This window comes from Mustela nivalis, assembly GCF_964662115.1.
Source record: "Mustela nivalis genome assembly, chromosome: 19".
Lineage (NCBI taxonomy): Eukaryota > Metazoa > Chordata > Mammalia > Carnivora > Mustelidae > Mustela > Mustela nivalis.
In genome coordinates this window covers 4,514,516-4,534,806 of record NC_139038.1, presented here as the reverse complement: position 1 = coordinate 4,534,806, position 20,291 = coordinate 4,514,516, and the positions used below count along the sequence as shown (strand labels likewise).

Here is a 20,291-nt window from a genome sequence, read left to right as displayed (position 1 = left end):
CATGAACCATGAGACCACATAATCCTCCATTCTAACCCTAGATCCTAATGTTTAATCATAACACCTAGTCCTAAATTTGGTCAGTGCTACATGGTCTGAATGTTTGTCTCTTCACCTCCCTCAAATTTGTACATTGAGATCCTAACCCACAAGGTGATGGTGCTATAAGATGAGGTCTTTGGGATGATTGGGTCATGGGGGGGCCCTCAACAATGGCAGTAGTGCTCTGATAAAAGAGACCCCAGTGACATAACTCAGAACCCACTTAGTCTGCAACCCAGAAAAGGGTCCGGCACCCTGCTCTCAGACTTCCAGCCTCCAAACCATGAGAAATAAATGTCTGTTGCTCAACGCCATGTAGTACTTCGTTGTGGGAGCCCGAATGGACTGAGAACTAGTTGACATTATTTAAACCAAACCTTTACTTAATCCTCTGCCCAAATCTATAACTATACATGCTGATCACAATGAGCTATGCTAAAAACTAGTATTTCTTTTTTTTTTTAAGATTTTATTTATTTATTTGACAGACAGAGATGACAAGTAGGCAGAGAGGCAGGCAGAGAGAGAGGGGGAAGGAGGCTCCCGGCTGAGCAAGAGCCCGATGTGGTGCTCGATCCCAGGACCCTGGGATCATGACCTGAGCCAAAGACAGAGGCTTAACCCACTGATCCACCCAGGCACCCTGAAACTAGTATTTCTGAAGGTTCACTCATTCTGACAAACTCCTTGACTGTGAACCTGAGGGGAAAGATGTAATGGAACGAGATGAGAGACTCGTCCAAAAGTGGGCAGGGGTCACATAGGACTGACAGATGTCATCTGGCATCAGCAATGTGTAGCAAACAAATCTGTATGAACACACAGCTAGTCCTAATTTATCTTTTATTATTGGATAGATAGACTGTTCCATCCGATGTCCTATTGTTAGACATTTACTTTGTTGTAAATAAGTCCCCAGAATTCATATCTCTGAGGCATGAAAGAGAAAGTAAAAACACAATGTAGGGGAAAAAATTGGAAACTTGCTCCCTTTTCACAGAAAGTCAACATTTCCTCAAGCTATCATCTGGGCCAAATTGGTTTCAATGGAATTATTTCAGCCAAGTCCATGCTTCTGTGACAAACTGGTTTTCCTGAGGTCTGGCCTCCCGCATGTCTCCCTGAGTCATGGCTCTGTGGGGTTGTCAGCTCGTGGCTGGGACCTGAGTGCGTGTACGGCTTCCACCTCATAACTCATGGAAGGCTGACGTGTGGGGCTAGGGAGAGGAGCGTGGGCTCAGCTACTGGATTCCTCAGATCTCCTCATTACACAAGATATCATTGTGCCTGGACCCATGAGGACAGTAACCTACCTTCCCTTAGGCCGATGACCTCAGGCCTCCATGGCCCTAGGAGACCTAGGGCATCAGAGTGAGGCGGTCTCGCCCCCACACCCACAGGTCTGGATCAAAAGCCTGGATCTAGAAGACAAGCGGCCCCATGAGAACACAACTTCCAGATGGGCCCTGCCCCCGCGACCCCCGACCTGCTCCCTCCTGTTGTCCAGACCCTTAATTCTTTCTAGTCCCAAATCCCCATGACCCTCGCTGCACCTCCTCTCTCTCCCATTGGGCCCCACACCCCAAATCCCTCCAGCCAACCTACCTCTTCACACTCTTCTCGGGACACCCTGGTCCTCCAGTTCATGGATCGTATAAATTGGAATCTCAGTTTGTGGAACAAGGGTCGCTCGGACCGGTTCTTCCCATAGAGGAATGAAAAGATGGCCTGTTTGTGGGCCTGGTTATCCTCTTCCATATCACTGGCCAGGTAGCTGGAGAGAGACATCAGGTGGCTGGTCAGGAGCAGGACGGGAAGGATGCCCCTCTCCCATCTGAGCTCAGCTTCCCAGCAACACACAGGTTGCTTATTACCCAGTGTCACAGAGTGCCACTCAGTCATCAAGAGGGCATGTCTGGAATATTAGATTGGCAGCTGACTTATCCACAGAGACCTGGCAGGCCAGAAAGAGCTGGCATGATATTTTCAGAGTTCTAAATGAGAAAAACATGCAGCCAAGAATACTATATCCATCTAGGCTATCATTGAAAATAGAAGGAGAGATTAAAAGCTTCCAGGACAAACAAAAACTGAAAGAATTTGCAAACACCAAACCAGCTCTACAGGAAATATCGAAAGGGGTCCTCTAAGCAAAGAGAGAGCCTACAAGTGGTAGATCAGAAAGGAACAGAGACCATATACAGTAACAGTCACCTTACAGGCAATACAATGGCACTAAATTCATATCTCTCAATAGTTACCCTGAATGTTAATGGGCTAAATGCCCCTGTCAAAAGACACAGGGTATCAGAAACGATAAAAAACAAAACCCATCTATATGTTACCTCCAAAAAACTCATTTTAAGCCTGAAGACACCTCCAGATTTAAAGTGAGAGGGTGGAATAGAATTTATCATGCTAATGGACATCAGAAGAAAGCAGGAGTGGCAATCCTTATATCAGATCAATTAGATTTTAAGACAAAGACTATAATAAGTGATGAGGAAGGACACTATATCAACTCAAATGGTCTGCCCAACAAGAAGATCTAACAATTTTAAATATCTATGCCCCCAACGTGGGAGCAGCCAACTATATAAACCAATTAATAACCAAATCAAAGAAACACATCAACAATAATACAATAATAGTAGGGGACTTTAACACTCCCCTCACTGAAATGGACAGATCATTCAAGAAAAAGATCAGCAAGGAAATAAAGGACTTAAAGGACACCCTGGACCAGATGGACATCACAGATATATTCAGAACTTTTCATCCCAAAGCAACAGAATACACATTCTTCTCCAGTGCACATGGAACATTCTCCAGAATAGATCACATCCTCGGTCCTAAATCAGGACTCAACCGGTATCAAAATATTGGGATCATTCCCTGCATATTTTCAGACCACAATGCTCTGAAGCTAGAACTCAACCACAAAAGGAAGTTTGGAAAGAACCCAAATACATGGAGACTAAACAGCATCCTTCTTCTAAATTAAAGAAGAATTGAGAAAAATCATGGAAACAAATGATAATGAAAATACAATGGTTCCAATCTGTGGGACACAACAAAGGCAGTCCTGAGAGGAAAATATATAGCTGTACAAGCCTTTCTCAAGAAACAAGAAAGGTCTCAGGTACACAACCTAACCCTACACCTAAAGGAGCTGGAGAGAGAACAAGAAAGAAACCCTACGCCCAGCAGGAGAAGAGAAATCATAAAGATCAGAGCAGAAATCAATGAAATAGAAACCAAAAAACAATAGAACAAATCAACGAAACTAGGAGCTGGTTCTTTGAAAGAATTAATAAAATTGATAAACCCCTGGCCCGACTTATCCAAAAGAAAAGAGAAAGGACCGAAATAAATAAAATCATGAATGAAAGAGGAGAGATCACAACTAACACCAAAGAAATACAAACTATTATAAGAACATACTATGAGCAACTCTACGCCAACAAATTTGACAATCTGGAAGAAATGGATGCATTCCTAGAAACATATAAAGTACCACAACTGAACCAGGAAGAAATAGAAAGCCTGAACAGACCCATAACCAGTAAGGAGATTGAAACAGTCATTAAAAATCTCCAAACAAACAAAAGCCCAGGGCCAGACGGCTTCCCGGGCAAATTCTACCAAACATTTAAAGAAGAACTAATTCCTATTCTCCTGAAACTGTTCCAAAAAATAGAAATGGATGGAAAACTTCCAAACTCATTTTATGAGGCCAGCATCACCATGATCCCAAAACCAGACAAGGATCCCATCAAAAAAGAGAGCTATAGACCAATATCCTTGATGAACACAGATGCGAAAATACTCAACAAAATACTAGCCAATAGGATTCAACAGTACATTAAAAGGATTATTCACCACGACCAAGTGGGATTTACTCCAGGGCTGCAAGTTTGGTTCAACATCCACAAATCAGTCAATGTGATACAACACATCAATAAAGGAAAGAACAAGAACCATATGATACTCTCAATAGATGCTGAAAAAGCATTTGACAAAGTACAGCATCCCTTCCTGATCAAAACTCTTCAAAGTGTAGGGATAGAGGGCACATACCTCAATATCATCAAAGCCATCTATGAAAAACCCACTGCCAATATCATTCTCAATGGAGAAAAACTGAAAGCTTTTTCGCTAAGGTCCGGAACACGGCAGGGATGTCCATTATCACCACTGCTATTCAACATAGTACTAGAGGTCCTAGCCTCAGCAATCAGACAACAAAAGGAAATTAAAGGCATCCAAATCGGCAAAGAAGAAGTCAAAATATCACTCTTCACAGATGATATGATACTATATGTGGAAAACCCAAAAGACTCCACTCCAAAACTGCTAGAACTTATACAGGAATTCAGTAAAGTGTCAGGATATAAAATCAATGCACAGAAATCAGTTGCATTTCTCTACACCAACAGCAAGACAGAAGAAAGAGAAATTAAGGAGTCAATCCCAATTACAATTGCACCCAAAACCATAAGATACCTAGGAATAAACCTAACCAAAGAGGCACAGAATCTATACTCAAAAAACTATAAAGTACTCATGAAAGAAATTGAGGAAGACAGAGAGAAATGGAAAAATGTTCCATGCTCCTAGATAGGAAGAATAAATATTGTGAAAATGTCCATGCTACTTAAAGCAATCTACACATTTAATGCAATTCCTATCAGAGTACCATCCATCTTTTTCAAAGAAATGGAACAAATAATTCTAAAATTTATATGGAACGAGAAAAGACCTCGAATAGCCAAAGGGATATTGAAAAAGAAAGCCAAAGTTGGTGGCATCACAATTCCGGATTCAAGCTCTATTACAAAGCTGTCATCAAGACAGCATGGTACGGGCACAAAAACAGACACATAGATCAATGGAACAGAATAGAGCGCCCAGAAATAGACCCTCAACTCTACAGTCAACTAATCTTCGACAAAGCAGGAAAAGACTGTCCAATGGAAAAAAGACAGCCTCTTCAATAAATGGTGCTGGGAAAATTGGACAGCCACATGCAGAAAAATGAAATTGGACCATTTCCTTACACCACACACGAAAATAGACTCGAAATGGATGAAGGACCTCAATGTGCGAAAGGAATCCATCAAATCCTTGAGGAGAACACAGGCAGCAACCTCTTCGACCTCAGCCGCAGCAACATCTTCCTAGGAACAACGCCAAAGGCAAGGGAAGCAAGGGCAAAAATGAACTACTGGGATTTCATCAAGATCAAAAGCTTTTGCACAGCAAAGGAAACAGTTAACAAAATCAAAAGACAACTGACAGAATGGGAGAAGATATTTGCAAACGACATATCAGATAAAGGACTAGTGTCCAGAATCTATAAAGAACTTAGCAAACTCAACACCCAAAGAACAAATAATCCAATCAAGAAATGGGCAGAGGACATGAACAGACATTTCTGCAAAGAAGACATCCAGAGGGCCAACAGACACATGAAAAAGTGCTCCATATCACTCGGCATCAGGGAAATACAAATCAAAACCACAATGAGATACCACCTCACGCCAGTCAGAATAGCTAAAATCAATAAGTCAGGAAATGACAGATGCTGGCGAGGATGCGGAGAAAGGGGAACCCTCCTACACTGTTGGTGGGAATGCAAGCTGGTGCAGCCACTCTGGAAAACAGCATGGAGGTTCCTCAAAATGTTGAAAATAGAACTGCCCTGTGACCCAGCAATTGCACTACTGGGTATTTACCCTAAAGATACAAACGTAGTGATCCAAAGGGGCACGTGCACCCGAATGTTTATAGCAGCAATGTCCACAATAGTCAAACTATGGAAAGAACCTAAATGTCCATCAACAGATGAATGGATCAAGAGGATGTGGTATATATACACAATGGAATACTATGCAGCCATCAAAAGAAATGAAATCTTGCCATTTGCGACAACATGGATGGAACGAGAGCGTATCATGCTTAGCGAAATAAGTCAAGCAGAGAAAGACAACTATCATATGATCTCCCTGATATGAGGAAGTGGTCATGCAACATGGGGGCTTAAGTGGGTAGAAGAAGAATCAATGAAACAAGATGAAATTGGGAGGGAGACAAATCATAAGTGACTGTTAATCTCACAAAACAAACAGAGGGTTGCTGGGGGGAGGGGGTTGGGAGAAGGAGGTGGGATTATGGATATTGGGGAGGGTATGTGCTTTGGTGAGAGCTGTGAAGTGTGTAAACCTGGTGATTCACAGACCTGTACCCCTGGGGATAAAAATATATGTTTATAAAAAATTAAAAATAAAAAATTTTTAAAAAAGGTAGGCATGGCTCGGCAGAGACTTCTCCTAGCTTGAGGATGGAGAGGGAACTCAATGGGAAGCCTGAGGGCATGTCCTGTGGGGGAACACCCACACCCACCCCTTCCCTTTAGCGAGTTTGTGCACAAACCTGTCTTCCCATAGAGCAAGGCCATATACATCTCTCATGGGCAGGAGCTGACCCTGTTCTATTCTGTAACCATGACTTTCCTACCAAATGAGTAATACAGGACTGGGTTCATTGGGTGCATTAATTCAACACGCACTCTTGAACCTCTCTTCCCATTGCCTCATGTCCTTGGTCCATAAGGTGTACTCTATATGTATTTGTTGAATGAATAAATGATGCTTTTTCTCATGTTCAAGTGCAATACTGATCACCTCCTAGTCTCAACATAACTTAAACCTATGCAAAACAGAAGGAATTCTGCAGTGCTTTGAGAGTGTGGTAATATGTTGACAAGTCCTGCAGGCATCGAGTCTAATGGGATTGGGGAAGGGGACAGGGGGGTGGAGCGGTGAGTGGATAGGCAATAACCATAGTCCAGACTCTCCATGACACTCGGATTTTAACAGAAGTGCTGCTGCGGTGCAGAAGTCAGGGAGGTTGGCGGTGCGGGGAAGGGGGGAGCATCTGAAGATTTGGGAGTTGAAGTTGGCCTTGAGGACAAGTTGTTTTCCTCAGGTATAGGTGCAAAATTACCTAGACAGAAAACGCAATATAGGAACAGAGGGAAGTGTCCTTATAAGGTTGAAACACCAAGGGGATGAGCAAATCGGACGAAGACGAAAGGGTTGGATCCAATCTCAGAAGCCTTGCCTTGACCCAGAACACCACTGGCCCTGGAGAGTGGAGGAGGAGACCAGAGCTTTGAAGGACTTCATGCACATAGCGCCCACAGGCTTGGGGACAGTGTTGTAAGACACACCCGTGGAAACACTCACAACAGATCTGTGCTAAGTCTTGGGGGCGTGAATCGAGGCATTTGTGCTGGGAATTCGTAGAGGAAAACAATTATGCTTGGTATCGCCGTTGGAAGGGGACAGACGGAGGATCAGGACCGGCTGCTTCGCTAGTCTGTTTGCTCAGGGCAGGGCCGTGTCCGTTCCTTCCTTCTGTCCTCTTAGAAGGGTCTTCTGTTTGCTTCTCCTGGCTGACGTCAGGGATGTTTGTGTTTACAAGAAACAGTCTAAAAAACACTATACTATAATCCCATCGTTTTTATACACGGGGTCAACAGTGTTTTTAAAAAGTAGGGTAATAAACAGTTACAAATGGTTTAAAAAAAAAAGTAGATGAAAGGTTAGGGTCCCACTTTCCCCCTCCATCCACCCAGGTAGCGAATTCTACTGAGGGATGAGACAAAAATACTCACAGGGCTATGAAGAAATGGATTCGCTGGTACTGCCAGGAGAAGAGGCCAGCACGGCTGAAGTAAGCTATGACCATAGACAGGAGATACTGGCGGCAAGAGGAGAGACAGTGTCAGAGAGAAGTCACATCCTGGGCGAGGAAAACCAGTGGGGGATGGGGACAGGAGGCTGGAGCAGGTGCTCCCGCTTTGACAGACTGGGTGAATTTGCTTATTTGTGTCAACAGGTTGGTTGCAAACCAAAGAAGTCAAGGGAAGGGTTGATGGTGCTCCCAGGATAGCAAGCTGTGCTGGTCTGAGGGCTTGTCTTCAGGACAGCCGGCCTCTGGAGGGTCTCTGAGAAGCTGGAGCCAAGGGAGCCCCACCCAAGAGCTGAGAGAGAAGGGACTTAAGGTGGCAACAGCCTGAGGGGCACGCCTGGGACTCAGGTCCCAGAGGACCTGCAGGAAACCACGAGGTCCCCAGCGGGAAGTGTTGGCAGGATGAGGTTGGAGACAGGGTTTTGGAGGCATCGCCCTGCCCCAGGACAGATGTTGGAGCAAGAACACATCTGAGTGGAGAACAATGATACCTTGTCGGATACGCTCAGATTTTTGTCCCAGGCCAGAAATTTTTGAATGACAGGATCCTCTGTGAAAAGAGGGCATAGGTCAGGTTGACAAGCAGAAAGGGGTTATTGTGGGAGCGTTCCAGGGCAAAGAGGAGAATGATGCCTCTCCTGGGGAACTTCCAGGATGTGGCCAGCGGTGAGGCTGATGGGCAAAAGGGAGCAAAGACCAGTCACCTCCCAGGGAAATTTGGTGGCTTCTGGCGTGGGGAGGCTGAGGGAGCACACCTGTAAGATTGGATGGGAGGTCAACAGGGAAGCTGTCTCATGATGCATGGACATGCCACTGCGGAGACCACAGTCATTCCCTGTCATTTTCTCATCCCACAGTGACATAAGGGTCTAAAGATGGGATGTCATTTCCACACCCCCTGCCCAACTCCACACACACAGCCAAAGACATTTAGTGTCAAAAGGCCAATAAGGGGAACCTGGGTGGCTCCATGGCTTAAAGCTTCTGCTTCGGCTCACGTCATGATCCCAGGTTTCTGGGATCGAGCCCCACATCAGGCTCTCTCCTCAACGGGGAGCCTGCTTTCCCCCTCTTTTTCTGTCTGCCTCTGCCTGCTTGTGATCTCTCTCTCTCTCTCTCTGACAAATAAATAAAATATCAAAAAAAAAAAAAAAAGCAAAAGACCAATAAGAACTAAGACATCTCAGGAGTTTAACTGAAACCAAGCTTTCTCATCCCAAGTACAGACCTTTCTCCAAGTCTCACCTAATCCTCTGTCATTTTTATGTGTCCCCAGTGACGGATCATTATGGAGTCCTCCAAGGATGGAGAGCTCACAAACCTTCAGAGAATTCTTTTCCACTGGAAAATTCTTTTCCATTGGAAGCTTCTTGAATTTAAAGAGAAAATGGAAGAGGGTTGGAGGAGATCTTCTTACCAAGCAACTTTTTGAAGACCTCGTGGTGTTCAGGGAGCACTGAAGACACCCGTTGTCTCTTCAACTTCATCTTGAGGCCACACAGTGACTCCACGACCCAGATGTCCTCAGCGCCAGAGCCTGTCTCCTCATCTGACTCATCCCTTCCTCTCTTCCTTGTGGGGGACTCAGGCATGGGGCGGGGGTCTACCCAGGGGGCTGAGTGAAGAAACCAGGCTACAGTATAAGGCTTTTGTCTTTGGAATTCAGCCACCCCTTCTCCCCCTCCAAAAACCCCAACTTCCCCTTCATTCTCTCCAGCCTTCCTGACAATTGACATCTCCCCAACCATGTTTCCATCTTTCTCCTTTGTTGATACACATCTGTCCCCATTCATCTTTGGCACTGTTTCACCACCCCCATCCTCAAAATTTCATTGTAGATAACTTCTCCCCTGGGAATAATGACATCATTACCTCTCTTCCTTTACCTCCTCTTTGGACCTCATCTCCTAACCCTCTTTCCCTACTTCTTGGGTATTCCTTCCATGCTTACAGTTTTGTCCCCAACTCCTATACTTTCCTTCTCCAATCCCCGGCTTTCTGGATCTCTCCTGTCACACACACCCTACTCAGACACTCCTTCCTGACTTTTGTACCCATTCCTCTTTACTAGCCAAGCCTCTCAAGTCCCTTCCTCTTCCTCCTTTCTCACCTGATGGTCCTGGGATTTCATCATCCACCACATTGAAGGGGTACCCTGAGGTGCTAGGCTGGGGACTCTGGTCCTCAGACTGGGAATGCGGTTGATTAGGTTGATCATCAGCCATGATTTCTCCCTAGCTCTTTCTGGCCTCCCAGAAACCCTAGACCCTTTCTGGGCAAATTCCGACAGAACACAAGCCCGTGATCCCTTCTCCAAGCTGGGGCAAAGCCAGGAGTGGCGAAAAGGTCTGTGAAGATACAGTTGTCCACCTCTGCTGCCAAGCACCATGGAATCTGGTCCTTCCAATCAGGAAGGTCGGAAGCCTCTGATGTCACAGGTCATTCCAGCCTGGCAACCAGTTTGAAGGGAAACACGTAACTGCCACACTGGTGTCCAGTTTGGGATCTCGAGGTAAGGGCTGTTTCCAGCCACCGACCCAGCCTTCGACCATCCTCCAAAACTGTCCTCGAGGGGTCTGGATCACTCTACTCCTCTCCAGCAGATGCCCGGCTCTCTCCCCTCTTGGCACATGTTGGGTTCTCTCCATCCTTCCTATTCCTAATTCAGGGCACAATCTAGTGGGAGAAGGAGGAAAGAGACAAGGGAATTTGGGATGGGCCGAAACGTAAGAACTTACAAGACAGACATAAGTATGTCAAGAAGGTCCAGGTACATGGACTTGTTGGAATTAAAAGTTAGTTTAAGGGACACCTGGGTGGCTCAGTTGGTTAAGCGGCTGCCTTCGGCTCAGGTCACGATCCATCATTCTGGAATTGAGTCCCACATCAGGCTCCTGGCTCGTCGGGGAACCTGCTTCTCCCTCTGGCTCTGCCTGCCTCTCTGCCTGTGCTCACTCGCTCCCTCTCCCTCTCTCTCTCTGACAAATAAATAAATAATTTTTTTAAAAAAAAAAGTTAGTTTAAATCGCTTAATTTGGTAGACTTCTTCCGCTCCATGTTTTACTGACATTGTGTTGGGGGTGGGTGTTCAGTGGTGGGGGAGCACTCACGCTCTCCTCTGAGGCATCTCTGAGCCCAAGAGACATTTTGGGAACCTGAACCGGTAGATAACTGTACCTGTGTTCTCACACACTTCAGACGGTGTCTACAACTTAAGAAGTCCCTGGACCACCCAAAACCTGCCCCTTGATCGCAATTAATCAGCTCTAGTCTGCATCTGAAATTTGTAAGCCCGTGTATCACTCTCGACCCAGAAACTTCAGGACCACTTGTGTATCTTTTGAACAAAATGCCACATGCACAAAAAGGCTAGATGGAAAAATCTCCCGTTTAAGGCAGAATCTGTTTAACCAAGAAGGTGGGAAGCATGTGGGAGCGCAGACGCCGTCACAGAGGTCTTGGCCAGCTGTCCATTAACATCAGAGGAAGCCTCTTCCCAACCTCCTACCTCCTACCTCTGCTTCTCACCTGTGCATCTGAATCTTGCTCACTCTCTCCTCCTGTGTTAAAATAACAGGACTGAAAATTTACCATTTTAACCATTTTTGAGGGTATGATTGGGTAGCAGTATGCACCTTCGGGTCTCTGTGTGACCATCAGCACCATCCTTCTCCAGAACTTTTTCGTCTTCCCTGAAACTGAAACTCTGCACCCACTGAAGGAGAACTCCCCCTTCTCCCCTCCCCCAGCCCCTGGCAAGCACCATTCCACTTTCTGTCTCTAGAGATTGGGCTATTTCAGATAGCTCCTATCAGTAGAATCATGCAGTATTTTATGCGTATGTTTCTGATTTATTTCATTCAACAAAATGTCTTCCAAGCTCCTTTGTGTTATAGTGTGTGACAGAATTCCTTCCTTTTTAAAGATGAATAATATCCATTCTGTGTGTGTGTATGTTGGCATTTTACATGTTCCTTTCACAATCATAGAAGAACAGTGATACATACATACCATTTTCAGTTTATCCATCCATCTGTTGATGGACGCCAGTATTGAGTCCACATTTTGGGTAAGCCTTGCTTTCGATCCATTGTATGACCTTGGATGAAAAACACATCTTTAATTCAGGATGTGCCTCAAGTTTTATTTTGCACTTTGATCAAACTTACGGATAGCTAAGGAGCCCAGTCCAAGCATAAATAAAGTCAAACCAGTTCACCCAGAAAACCATATGGAGGTTTCTCCAAAGATTTTAAAAAACCAAACGAACAAACCCCAAAAAACCAGAAGTACCATATAATCTGGCACTCTTATGGCCGGGTATACATCCAAAGGAAATGAAAACAGGATATTAAAGAACTATCTGCCCTCCTGTGTTCATTGCACCATTACTCACAATAGCCAAGATAGGAAAACTACCCTGGTGTCCGTCAACGGAGGCGGGCATAAAGAGGATGTGAGGTCCATACACAGGGAGCTGTAGATTGGTATTTGTATAGAGGTGAGAAAGTAGGAAATCCTGCCATTCGTGACAACATGGATGGACCTTGAGGGCATTATGTGGAATGAAATAAGACTGACGTAGAAAGACAAATACTGTTGGTAACATTTATATGGGAAATCTTAAAAAACAACAAAAAGTCAAACTCAGAGAAACAGAAGGTTAAAAAAAAAAAAAAAGGAGGTTGCCAGGGGTGGGGAAGGTGGAGGAACTAGGGAGAGGCTGGTAAAAAGAAGAAAACTTTTCAGTGAGAAGATGAAGTCTACAGATCTCATATCAGACACAGTAACTGCACACAACATAGCACATAAATGAAATTTGCCAGGAGAGTAGAACTGACATGTTCTCACCCGACAAAAAGGTCAGTAGGTGAGGTCATGGATGTGTTAATTAACTAGGTGGTTAGAATCCCTTCACTGTGTACATGACTCGCAATGATGTACACTTTAAATCGTATGGTTTTATATGTCAGTTACACCTCAATAAAACTGAAATTTTTAAAAAGTAGTTGATCCAAGGTGCAGGGCCCGACTGTTACCTTTGTTTGCAATTGTTAACCTTCACATTTGGATGAGGTCTCAGAGAGCCTGCAGGTGGCCTTGGGGTTCCTCCACAGCGTCCATGGGTCCTGGACCTCCTGCGGGTTTCACACTGCCCCAGGAAGGACACGTGATAGGTGGCTGCAGAAGTTCAAACTCTAGGAAGCCTATTTGCATTCAGATTTCCATTCCTGATGTTTTCAGCCATCAGACCTGAGTGGACCCTCCCATAACAAAACAGAAGACTGGGATTTGTGATTTAGTTATTTATTTTTAAAGGTTTTATTTCTTTATTTTTACAGACATCACCAGTAGGCAGAGACGCGGGCAGAGAGAGAGGGGTGGGGAGGCAGGCTCCCCACCGAGCAGAGAGCCCGATGCGGGGCTCGATCCCAGGATACTGAGACCATGACCAGAGCTGAAGGCAGAGGCTTTAACCCACTGCCACCTAGGCACCTCTGGGATTTGTTTTTTAGAACAAGGGATGTGATGCGCTAAAGACTGAAGCAAGACCCCAGGATTCACCTCGGCTGCTCTGATTCAAGTCCTCTGTCCTGTTCACGATGTCCCTTCTCCATCTGCTCAGACTCCTGTTGGTAGACAATCTGGAGAACATAAGCGAGTAGTTAGAATATGCTTGTCTAAAAGATGGGGGCGGTGAGGGTGTCTGGGTGGCTCAGTGCGTTAAGCCGCTGCATTCGGCTCAGGTCATGATCTCAGGGTCGTGGGACAGGCTCTCTGCTCAGCAGGGAGCATGCTTACCTCTCTCTCTCTCTCTGTCTGCCTCTCTGTCTACTTGTGATCTCTCTCTGTCAAATAAAATAAAATAAAATAAAATAAGATGGGGGCGGTGAGAATGGGAAAGTAATGGTTTTGTTACAAAGCAGCACATGCCCTTGTGCAAATCCTCCTGCTTTCAGGGTCCCATCTCTTCAACCTATAAAAGAAAATACGTAGATAAGATGACCTGTAAGCGTTCTGCCCATGTTAACATAACCAAGGCAGTGAGGAAGCAAACTGGACAAGACCAGGGACGCCAAGGCTAGGATAAAATTGTGTGCTTCCTTCCAAGCCCCCTTCCCCCTCTTCGTGTGTTGAAGTCCTAACCCCTGGTACCTCAGAACGTGATGTTTTCTTCTTCTTTTTCTTTTCTTTCTTTTTTGGTGGTGGGTCTCTACGGAGGAAAATGAAGGTAAAATGAAGCCTTAGGGTGGACATCGTGATCTCAAGGTCATGAGCCCCAAGCTAGGCAGGGCACTCAGCAGGTAGTCTGCTTCTTTCTCTCTCTCTCTCTCTCTCTCTCTCTCTCTCTCTGTGTGTCTCCCCCTCTGCCCGCCCCTTGGTCATGCACTCTCTCTCTAAAATAAATAAATAACTCTTAAAAAGAAGAAAAGGAAAATTTGGATACAGAGACTCCCAGGTAGAGAGAAGAGAGTGTGATGATACATAGAGAGGGGACAGTCGGCTACAAGCCAAGGAGAGAGGATGGGACCGAGCCCCCGCACCCCCCCCCAACCCTGCCAAGGAACTAGGCCTGCCCACACCTGGATCTCAGTCTCCCAGCCTCCAGAACTTGGAGACAATTCATCTCTGTTGTTAAGGCCCCTGGGTTGTCTTGCTTTGTTGCAGCTTCCCTGTAAACCCATCCAACCAGTATTTTGCATAAGAGGGAATTCAGATTCAGTCACTTTCCTCACACTTCTGTGGCCCCTTCCATTAAAGCAAGCCATGTCCCAAGGCTTCAAAGAAGAACTAATTCTTTCATACAGATTAGAAACTTGAGCGTTCATAGCCTCTGACATTTCCTGGTCACCGTGAACGTGCTAGTTTGGGGGCAAAAAATGGATGAAAGACTTTAAGAGAAGAATGATTCACAAATCTTGAGGATGGTTGCCAGTTATCATAGTAAAATTGATGTGTTAAAGAGAAATAGGAGCCAACACAGGCAATTACTTAGAAAATTACTTAAGGGCTGGAAAGGCTTCTTCAATTATGGTGTCAAAACAGAAGAAAAGTAGGAAGAGAAAGTGAGGGTCATCTGGGGGGCTTGCATGGTTAAGCGTCTGCCTTTGGCTCAGATCATAGACCCAGAGTCCTGGGATGGAGTTCCACATCAGGGCTCCCTGCAGGGAGCCTGCTTCTCCTTTTGCCTCTGCCTCTCTCTCTCTCTCTGTCTCTCATGAATAAATAAATAAAAATCTTTAAAAACATTATGTCCATATGGCAGAAAATAAAAGTAAAACATTAAGTTAAAAAGGTCAATGACAAAATGGGGGAAATATTTGTACTTAATACAAATACAAAAAGAGAAAGCTTCATATTTTAAATACTAATAAATGAAGAGATCTTAATAAAGCCACATTAAAAGGTATAGATCTGGGGCACCGGGGTAGCTCAGTCGGTTAAGTGTCTGCCTTTGGCTCTGGTTTTGACCCTGGGGTTCTAGGATAGAGACCAGCATTAGGCTCCCTGCTTAGCGGGTAGTCTGCTTCTCCCTCTCCCTCTGCTGCTCCCCCTGCTTGTGCCCTTTCTCTGTCAAATAAATAAATAATATGTATATATTTTTTAAAGGTACAGGTCCAGGGGAGCCTGGGTGGCCCAGTGGGTTAAAGCCCCTGTCTTCGGCTCAGGTCATGATCCCAGGGTCCTGGGATTGAGCCCCATGTCAGGTTCTCTGCTCAGCAGGGATGCTGCTCCCCCGCCGCCCCCCCCTCTCTCTACCTGCCTCTCTGCCTATTTGTGATCTCTGTCTGTCAAATAAACAAATAAAATCCTTAAAAAATAAAAAAATGGTGCAGATCTGGCCCAGACAGAATCACAGGGTTCAGATTTGCCTTCCCTGCTTAAAGAAGTTTCTAGGAGGGGGAAATATATGAATATATGATATGACAGGTTTTAGTCATTTGGAGAGAGGAGGGAGCCCCCAAGAGCTTCCAGTTCACCGCCCAGAGAGTTATCTAGGCTGAGGTATGTGGCAGGGGTCCTGGGGGTGCCCAGGATGTCTCTGAGTTGCAGGGACAGAGTTGTGTGGTGAGGGGGAGGGAGGCATGACAGCCAGAGTTCACAGGCAGAGAACCAGAGTGGACAGAGAGGCAGGAGGGTGTCCCAGTCTTCAGGTGAGCAGGTCAGTGCCTATGGGGGAGACAAGGGCTGGAGGCCAGGACCCAATAGACGGGGCAGGCGGGGGCTCTGCCTGTCTTCCCCAAGGTGCTCAGCATAGCTTCCTTCCTTTACCTGCCGAAAATGGAAAAGAACACAGAAGAAATGTGCCTGGAGGTTTTCCAGTCTCGGGCCTATAGGGGAAGTGTGGTCACCTCTCATGAATTCCAGCCTTCTGTTGGTGAGAAGTCTGTTGGTGGGAATTCGGGCACAGACCACACTTGCTAGCAGCAAGAGCTGGGCAGGACTTCCGGGCTACACAGCCACAGCCAGGGAGGACAGAGCAGCTTCCGGAGAAGCATTCCTTTTGTGCAGGATTAGTTTGATGCAACTCCTCAGTGAGAGAAATCAGGAATGGGTTATGTGCCCATCATTAGCATAAATCAGTACTATTACCTTTGGAACGAGTGTTACCTGGAGAAAACTTCCTCTGTGGATTTTGTATGTATCTAAATCTCCTAGAAGCTAAACCATTTTCTTGCTAGCATGGTAACAGGGGATGGTTGTTCTTAAGGGCCTGGGAGCCATCTCTTTGAAATGTAAACCTCAAGGAAGGTAATGTCTCTCTGTCAGAAGGAGAGTTAAGGGTGGGCCCTAGACACCTAGCTCTGAGCTTTAAGGACCTGTTTGTCAGAAATGGGTAAGTAGTTTTCTTTTTCCTTTGGACAGAGACAACTGGCACGGATGGGCACCAAGATGACAAGGTACATTTAGGATGAACAATGAAAAACTTATACCAAATGCCGCTGGCAAGTCCTGTGACCCTGAAGCAGGTGTATTGTTTTGCTGGAGAACTTCTAGGTAATGGATTGTATCTGCCGAGCTGATTGAAAAGGCGAGGTTCATTTTTCTCCTTGCTGTCTTGTTAGTATTTCGCCTGTGACATGCAACACAGTCTGGTTTAATGGTTATTTAACAATAGAACAGGGGAGTCTGGGTGGCTCAGTCAGTGGGGGGCTCTTGTTTTCAGCTCAGGACCAGATCGAGTCCTGCATGGGGCTCCACACTCTGCACAGAGTCGGCTGAGGATTCTCCTCTAGCTCTCCCTCTGCCCCTCCCCCTGCTATGTATCTCTCTCTCTAAAATAAATCTTAAAAGAAAAAATAGCGTGGTTGTCCTTATTTCTATAGTTGCAGAGAGGATTTCTTGGATGGCAGGAGATTTTACTTTTAATCCTCACCACCCGCTACTGGTTAAGAAGCAATTGGCTAAGAAAAGGATTACATCATCTCACCAAAAAATACTGATAAAGCATCGTCCTTATGGTCCCATTTTTGAAAAATGACATTTTCAGCTAACATACACATAATTCTCTCTGATGCCCAAGATCTTAGGTATCTGGGTTTTTTTGGTTGGTTTGTGCGTGATTTCTGATTGTTCTACAGTTTTCATGCATTCGTTGTATAATCTGGACAAGCTAAGTTTTCTATTTTCTTGCCCTTTCTTGGAGAAACCATGTGCCCATGGATGATAATATCTAATGTCATGACTGGATATTAATTGTAGACCAGTGTTTTAGTGAAACTTGTAATATTTCAGTGATGTGCATACTATACACCCTTTCCTTGTCCTCTCCTGCTCGTGGGGAATCTCAGTGCCAACCCAATAGATCTCAGGGCAAGGAAAGGACCAGAGATCCAGGACGTAAACACAGCCCACTACTCGAGGTGACCCCTTTCCTTGATCCCTAACAGGAGCAAAGGCAAGTGGAAAATCCGGACCCTGGTCCCAGAGTCAAGTCTCAGCTTAGCGCCTCTAAACCACCAGATAGGGTGGAGACTTTCGAGACGTCCCCTAACATTTGGGCGCTTGAACTCACGGGAAACAGGGGTCGGGTATTTGATGGGCTCCGGAGTGGGCTCCAACAGGCACACCGCCGCCGCCGTCCTGCGCATGTGCAGCTCGGCCGGCGTGCGTGTTCGCGCACGCGTAGTACCGCCGCGTTGCTCTCGCTTCCTGCCCGTGCCCAGGTCACCGCTCGCCGTGGTTCCCAGGCTTTGGCCTCCGGCGGGCAAGGGTCCCGGGGCCTACGGGGCTGCACGCTGTCCGGTCGCGCCGGCATCCAGCGGGCACGGGGCTGTGCGGGCGTAGCCTCGAGCGGGGACTCTCGAGCTCGAGCCCCGGAGCCCGCGGGCTGGGCCGGAGGGGTCGGGCCGTGGCGGCGGCGACGGAGCAGGGCGGCTCGGCCCGGGCTCGGCCGGTCTGCGCCCGCGGGACGGGGAGGCCCTTAGAGACCGATTCGGGCCCCGGGAAGGTCGTCGACCTGAAGTGAGTTTGCCCGTGGGCCCAGAGCCGGCTCCGCGGGAACGGCGGCCCGGGGAGTTGGAGGAGGAGCAGCCCCCGCCCCGGAGTCCTCGGGAGCCTCGGGGCAGCTCGGCGTGTCCCGACGCGGTAGGTCGTGCGCTTGCGGGTGTTGCGGGGGGCGGGGCGGCGAGAGAGCGCGAGCGGCTGGACCTGGAGGGTTGGGCACTCCCCCGGGACTGGAGACTCGTGGGACTCAACGTTTCCCGGGAGCGCAGGGGGTTCCCGCCCCCCCCCACCACCACCACTTGCTCCCCTGGTTCCCTGTCCAGTTTCCAGACGCGTCTTTAAGCGCGCAGGAGCATGTGCTGACCCCGCTGGGTTGTGCCCTGGGGCATCCCCCAGTGTAGGGCTGGACCAGCGTGCGTGGAGGAGTTGACAGGAGGAGACGGCCTGAGATGGGAGGGGGCTTGTTCTGGGTGTTGGCGTCGGGAGGTAGGCATGCTCGCAGGACTCAGCTCCTGGGCCAGGGTTCTCTTCTCTCTGTTACGGATGTTTTTTTTTTTTTTTAGTAAAAGATTCTTAAGTGCAGCGATAACGGAGTTAAGTGATCTCATGTAAAAACAAAAGTATGCCTTGATGCACGTTGATCCCACTTCAGAGAGCTGGTGTTTTCTGTTCCTGTGGATACCGTGATTTTAAGCAGTTTGAATAGTCACAAAGAATGCGTGAACAGTGTAAGAGGGTTTTCTTTTCAACATTAATTTAAATAAGAAGGCAACCTCTTTGAAAAATTAATGGGTGTTTATATTAACCAATGAGAGAAACCTGCTAATCACCTCCTGATATGTGGGAGTGACAACAGCTCTACTCTGATGTTTCTCCTTCTCTCACATGTTTAGACCCTTCTGAGTGTTCACAGGATAGGAGCTTTCTTTGGTGGTTCTCACACAGGATGTTCCCACCTCGGCAAGCTGCATTACCCGTGATTTCTATTATTTCTTCTGCTTCCCTAGGTCAGCCGTTAACAGTCTGTATGCTTTTCCAAGAGCAGCAGAGAATGAACGAATCCCAGGTGAGTTTTCCTGTCTTTGTATATGTTCTCTTGCTTAGCTTTGTAATGCATTTCAGAAGGGTTATATGGATTCAGATTTTATTTATTTGACAGTGAGAGAGAGATCACAAGTAGAGAGGCAGGCAGAGAGAGAGGAGGAAGTAGGCTTCCTGCTGAGCAGAAAACCCGGTGTGGGGCTCAATCCTAGGACTCAGAAACCGTGACCCGAGCCGAAGGTAGAGGCTTAACCCACTGAGCCACCGAGGTGCCCCTGGATTCAGATTTTAAAATGGGAATGTGGAAATAAGAGACAATGTCATGTAAAGTACAATTATTAGGGGGTCATATCAGCACCCAGAGTCTTTTTCTGAGTTCATGTGTGCAGATAGTAGGTTACCTCAGGGCTGTGGGGGTAGAGCAAACACATGACTGATGTTCCTGACAGTCTCAGAAAAGGAGAGTGCCGCCCGTTACATGATTTGAATGGACTGTTTCGTTACTTGTGGGTTTTCAGGATTTCCTGGGATTTGAGAAAATGTGTTTTTGGGAGTTGATGTAGTTATGGGTAGCTTTTCTAATAACAACCATTAAATATTGCAACATATGGCTCATGCATGTAGCTTATCTAAACCGAGGGCCTGCTGGGTGAGCAAACTTCGGTGATCCAAGAAGACCTGTTTTCATTGTTCCTGTTTGATGCAGGGATAAAAGCTAAGGCTGAGGGAATGGCCTGCCCATCCTTAAGATGCTTCTGTTACTGTTCATTTGGGTTGTGCAGTAAATAATAAAGCAAAGTATTCTTTTTTTTTTTTTTTTAAGATTTTACTAATTTATTTGACAGAGATCACAAGTGGGGGGTGGAAAGCAGGCTCCCTGCTGAGCAGAGAGCCAGATGTGGGGCTTGATCCCAGGATCCTGGGATCATGACCTGAGCCAACGGCAGAGGCTTTAACCTACTGAGCCACCCAGGCATCCCAGCAAAGTGTTCGTTAGCAAA

General features: G+C 46.5%; 2 protein-coding genes across 2 annotated transcripts in view; one reads left to right on the top strand and one right to left on the bottom strand.

Moving 5' to 3' along the window:
* RBAK (RB associated KRAB zinc finger) overlaps nucleotides 1-20,291 on the top strand; it is an 813,856-nt gene that overhangs the window by 124,224 nt on the left and 669,341 nt on the right. The gene's annotated exons all lie outside the window — the stretch shown is intronic.
* Nucleotides 1,401-10,025, bottom strand: LOC309854221 (speedy protein E4-like; the record flags this gene model as incomplete). Its single annotated transcript, XM_082713053.1, has 6 exons — nucleotides 1,401-1,463; nucleotides 1,648-1,816; nucleotides 7,724-7,809; nucleotides 8,292-8,350; nucleotides 9,218-9,415; nucleotides 9,911-10,025. The coding sequence occupies 6 exons, from the start codon at nucleotides 10,023-10,025 to the stop codon at nucleotides 1,401-1,403; spliced, it is 690 nt and encodes a 229-aa protein (XP_082569179.1).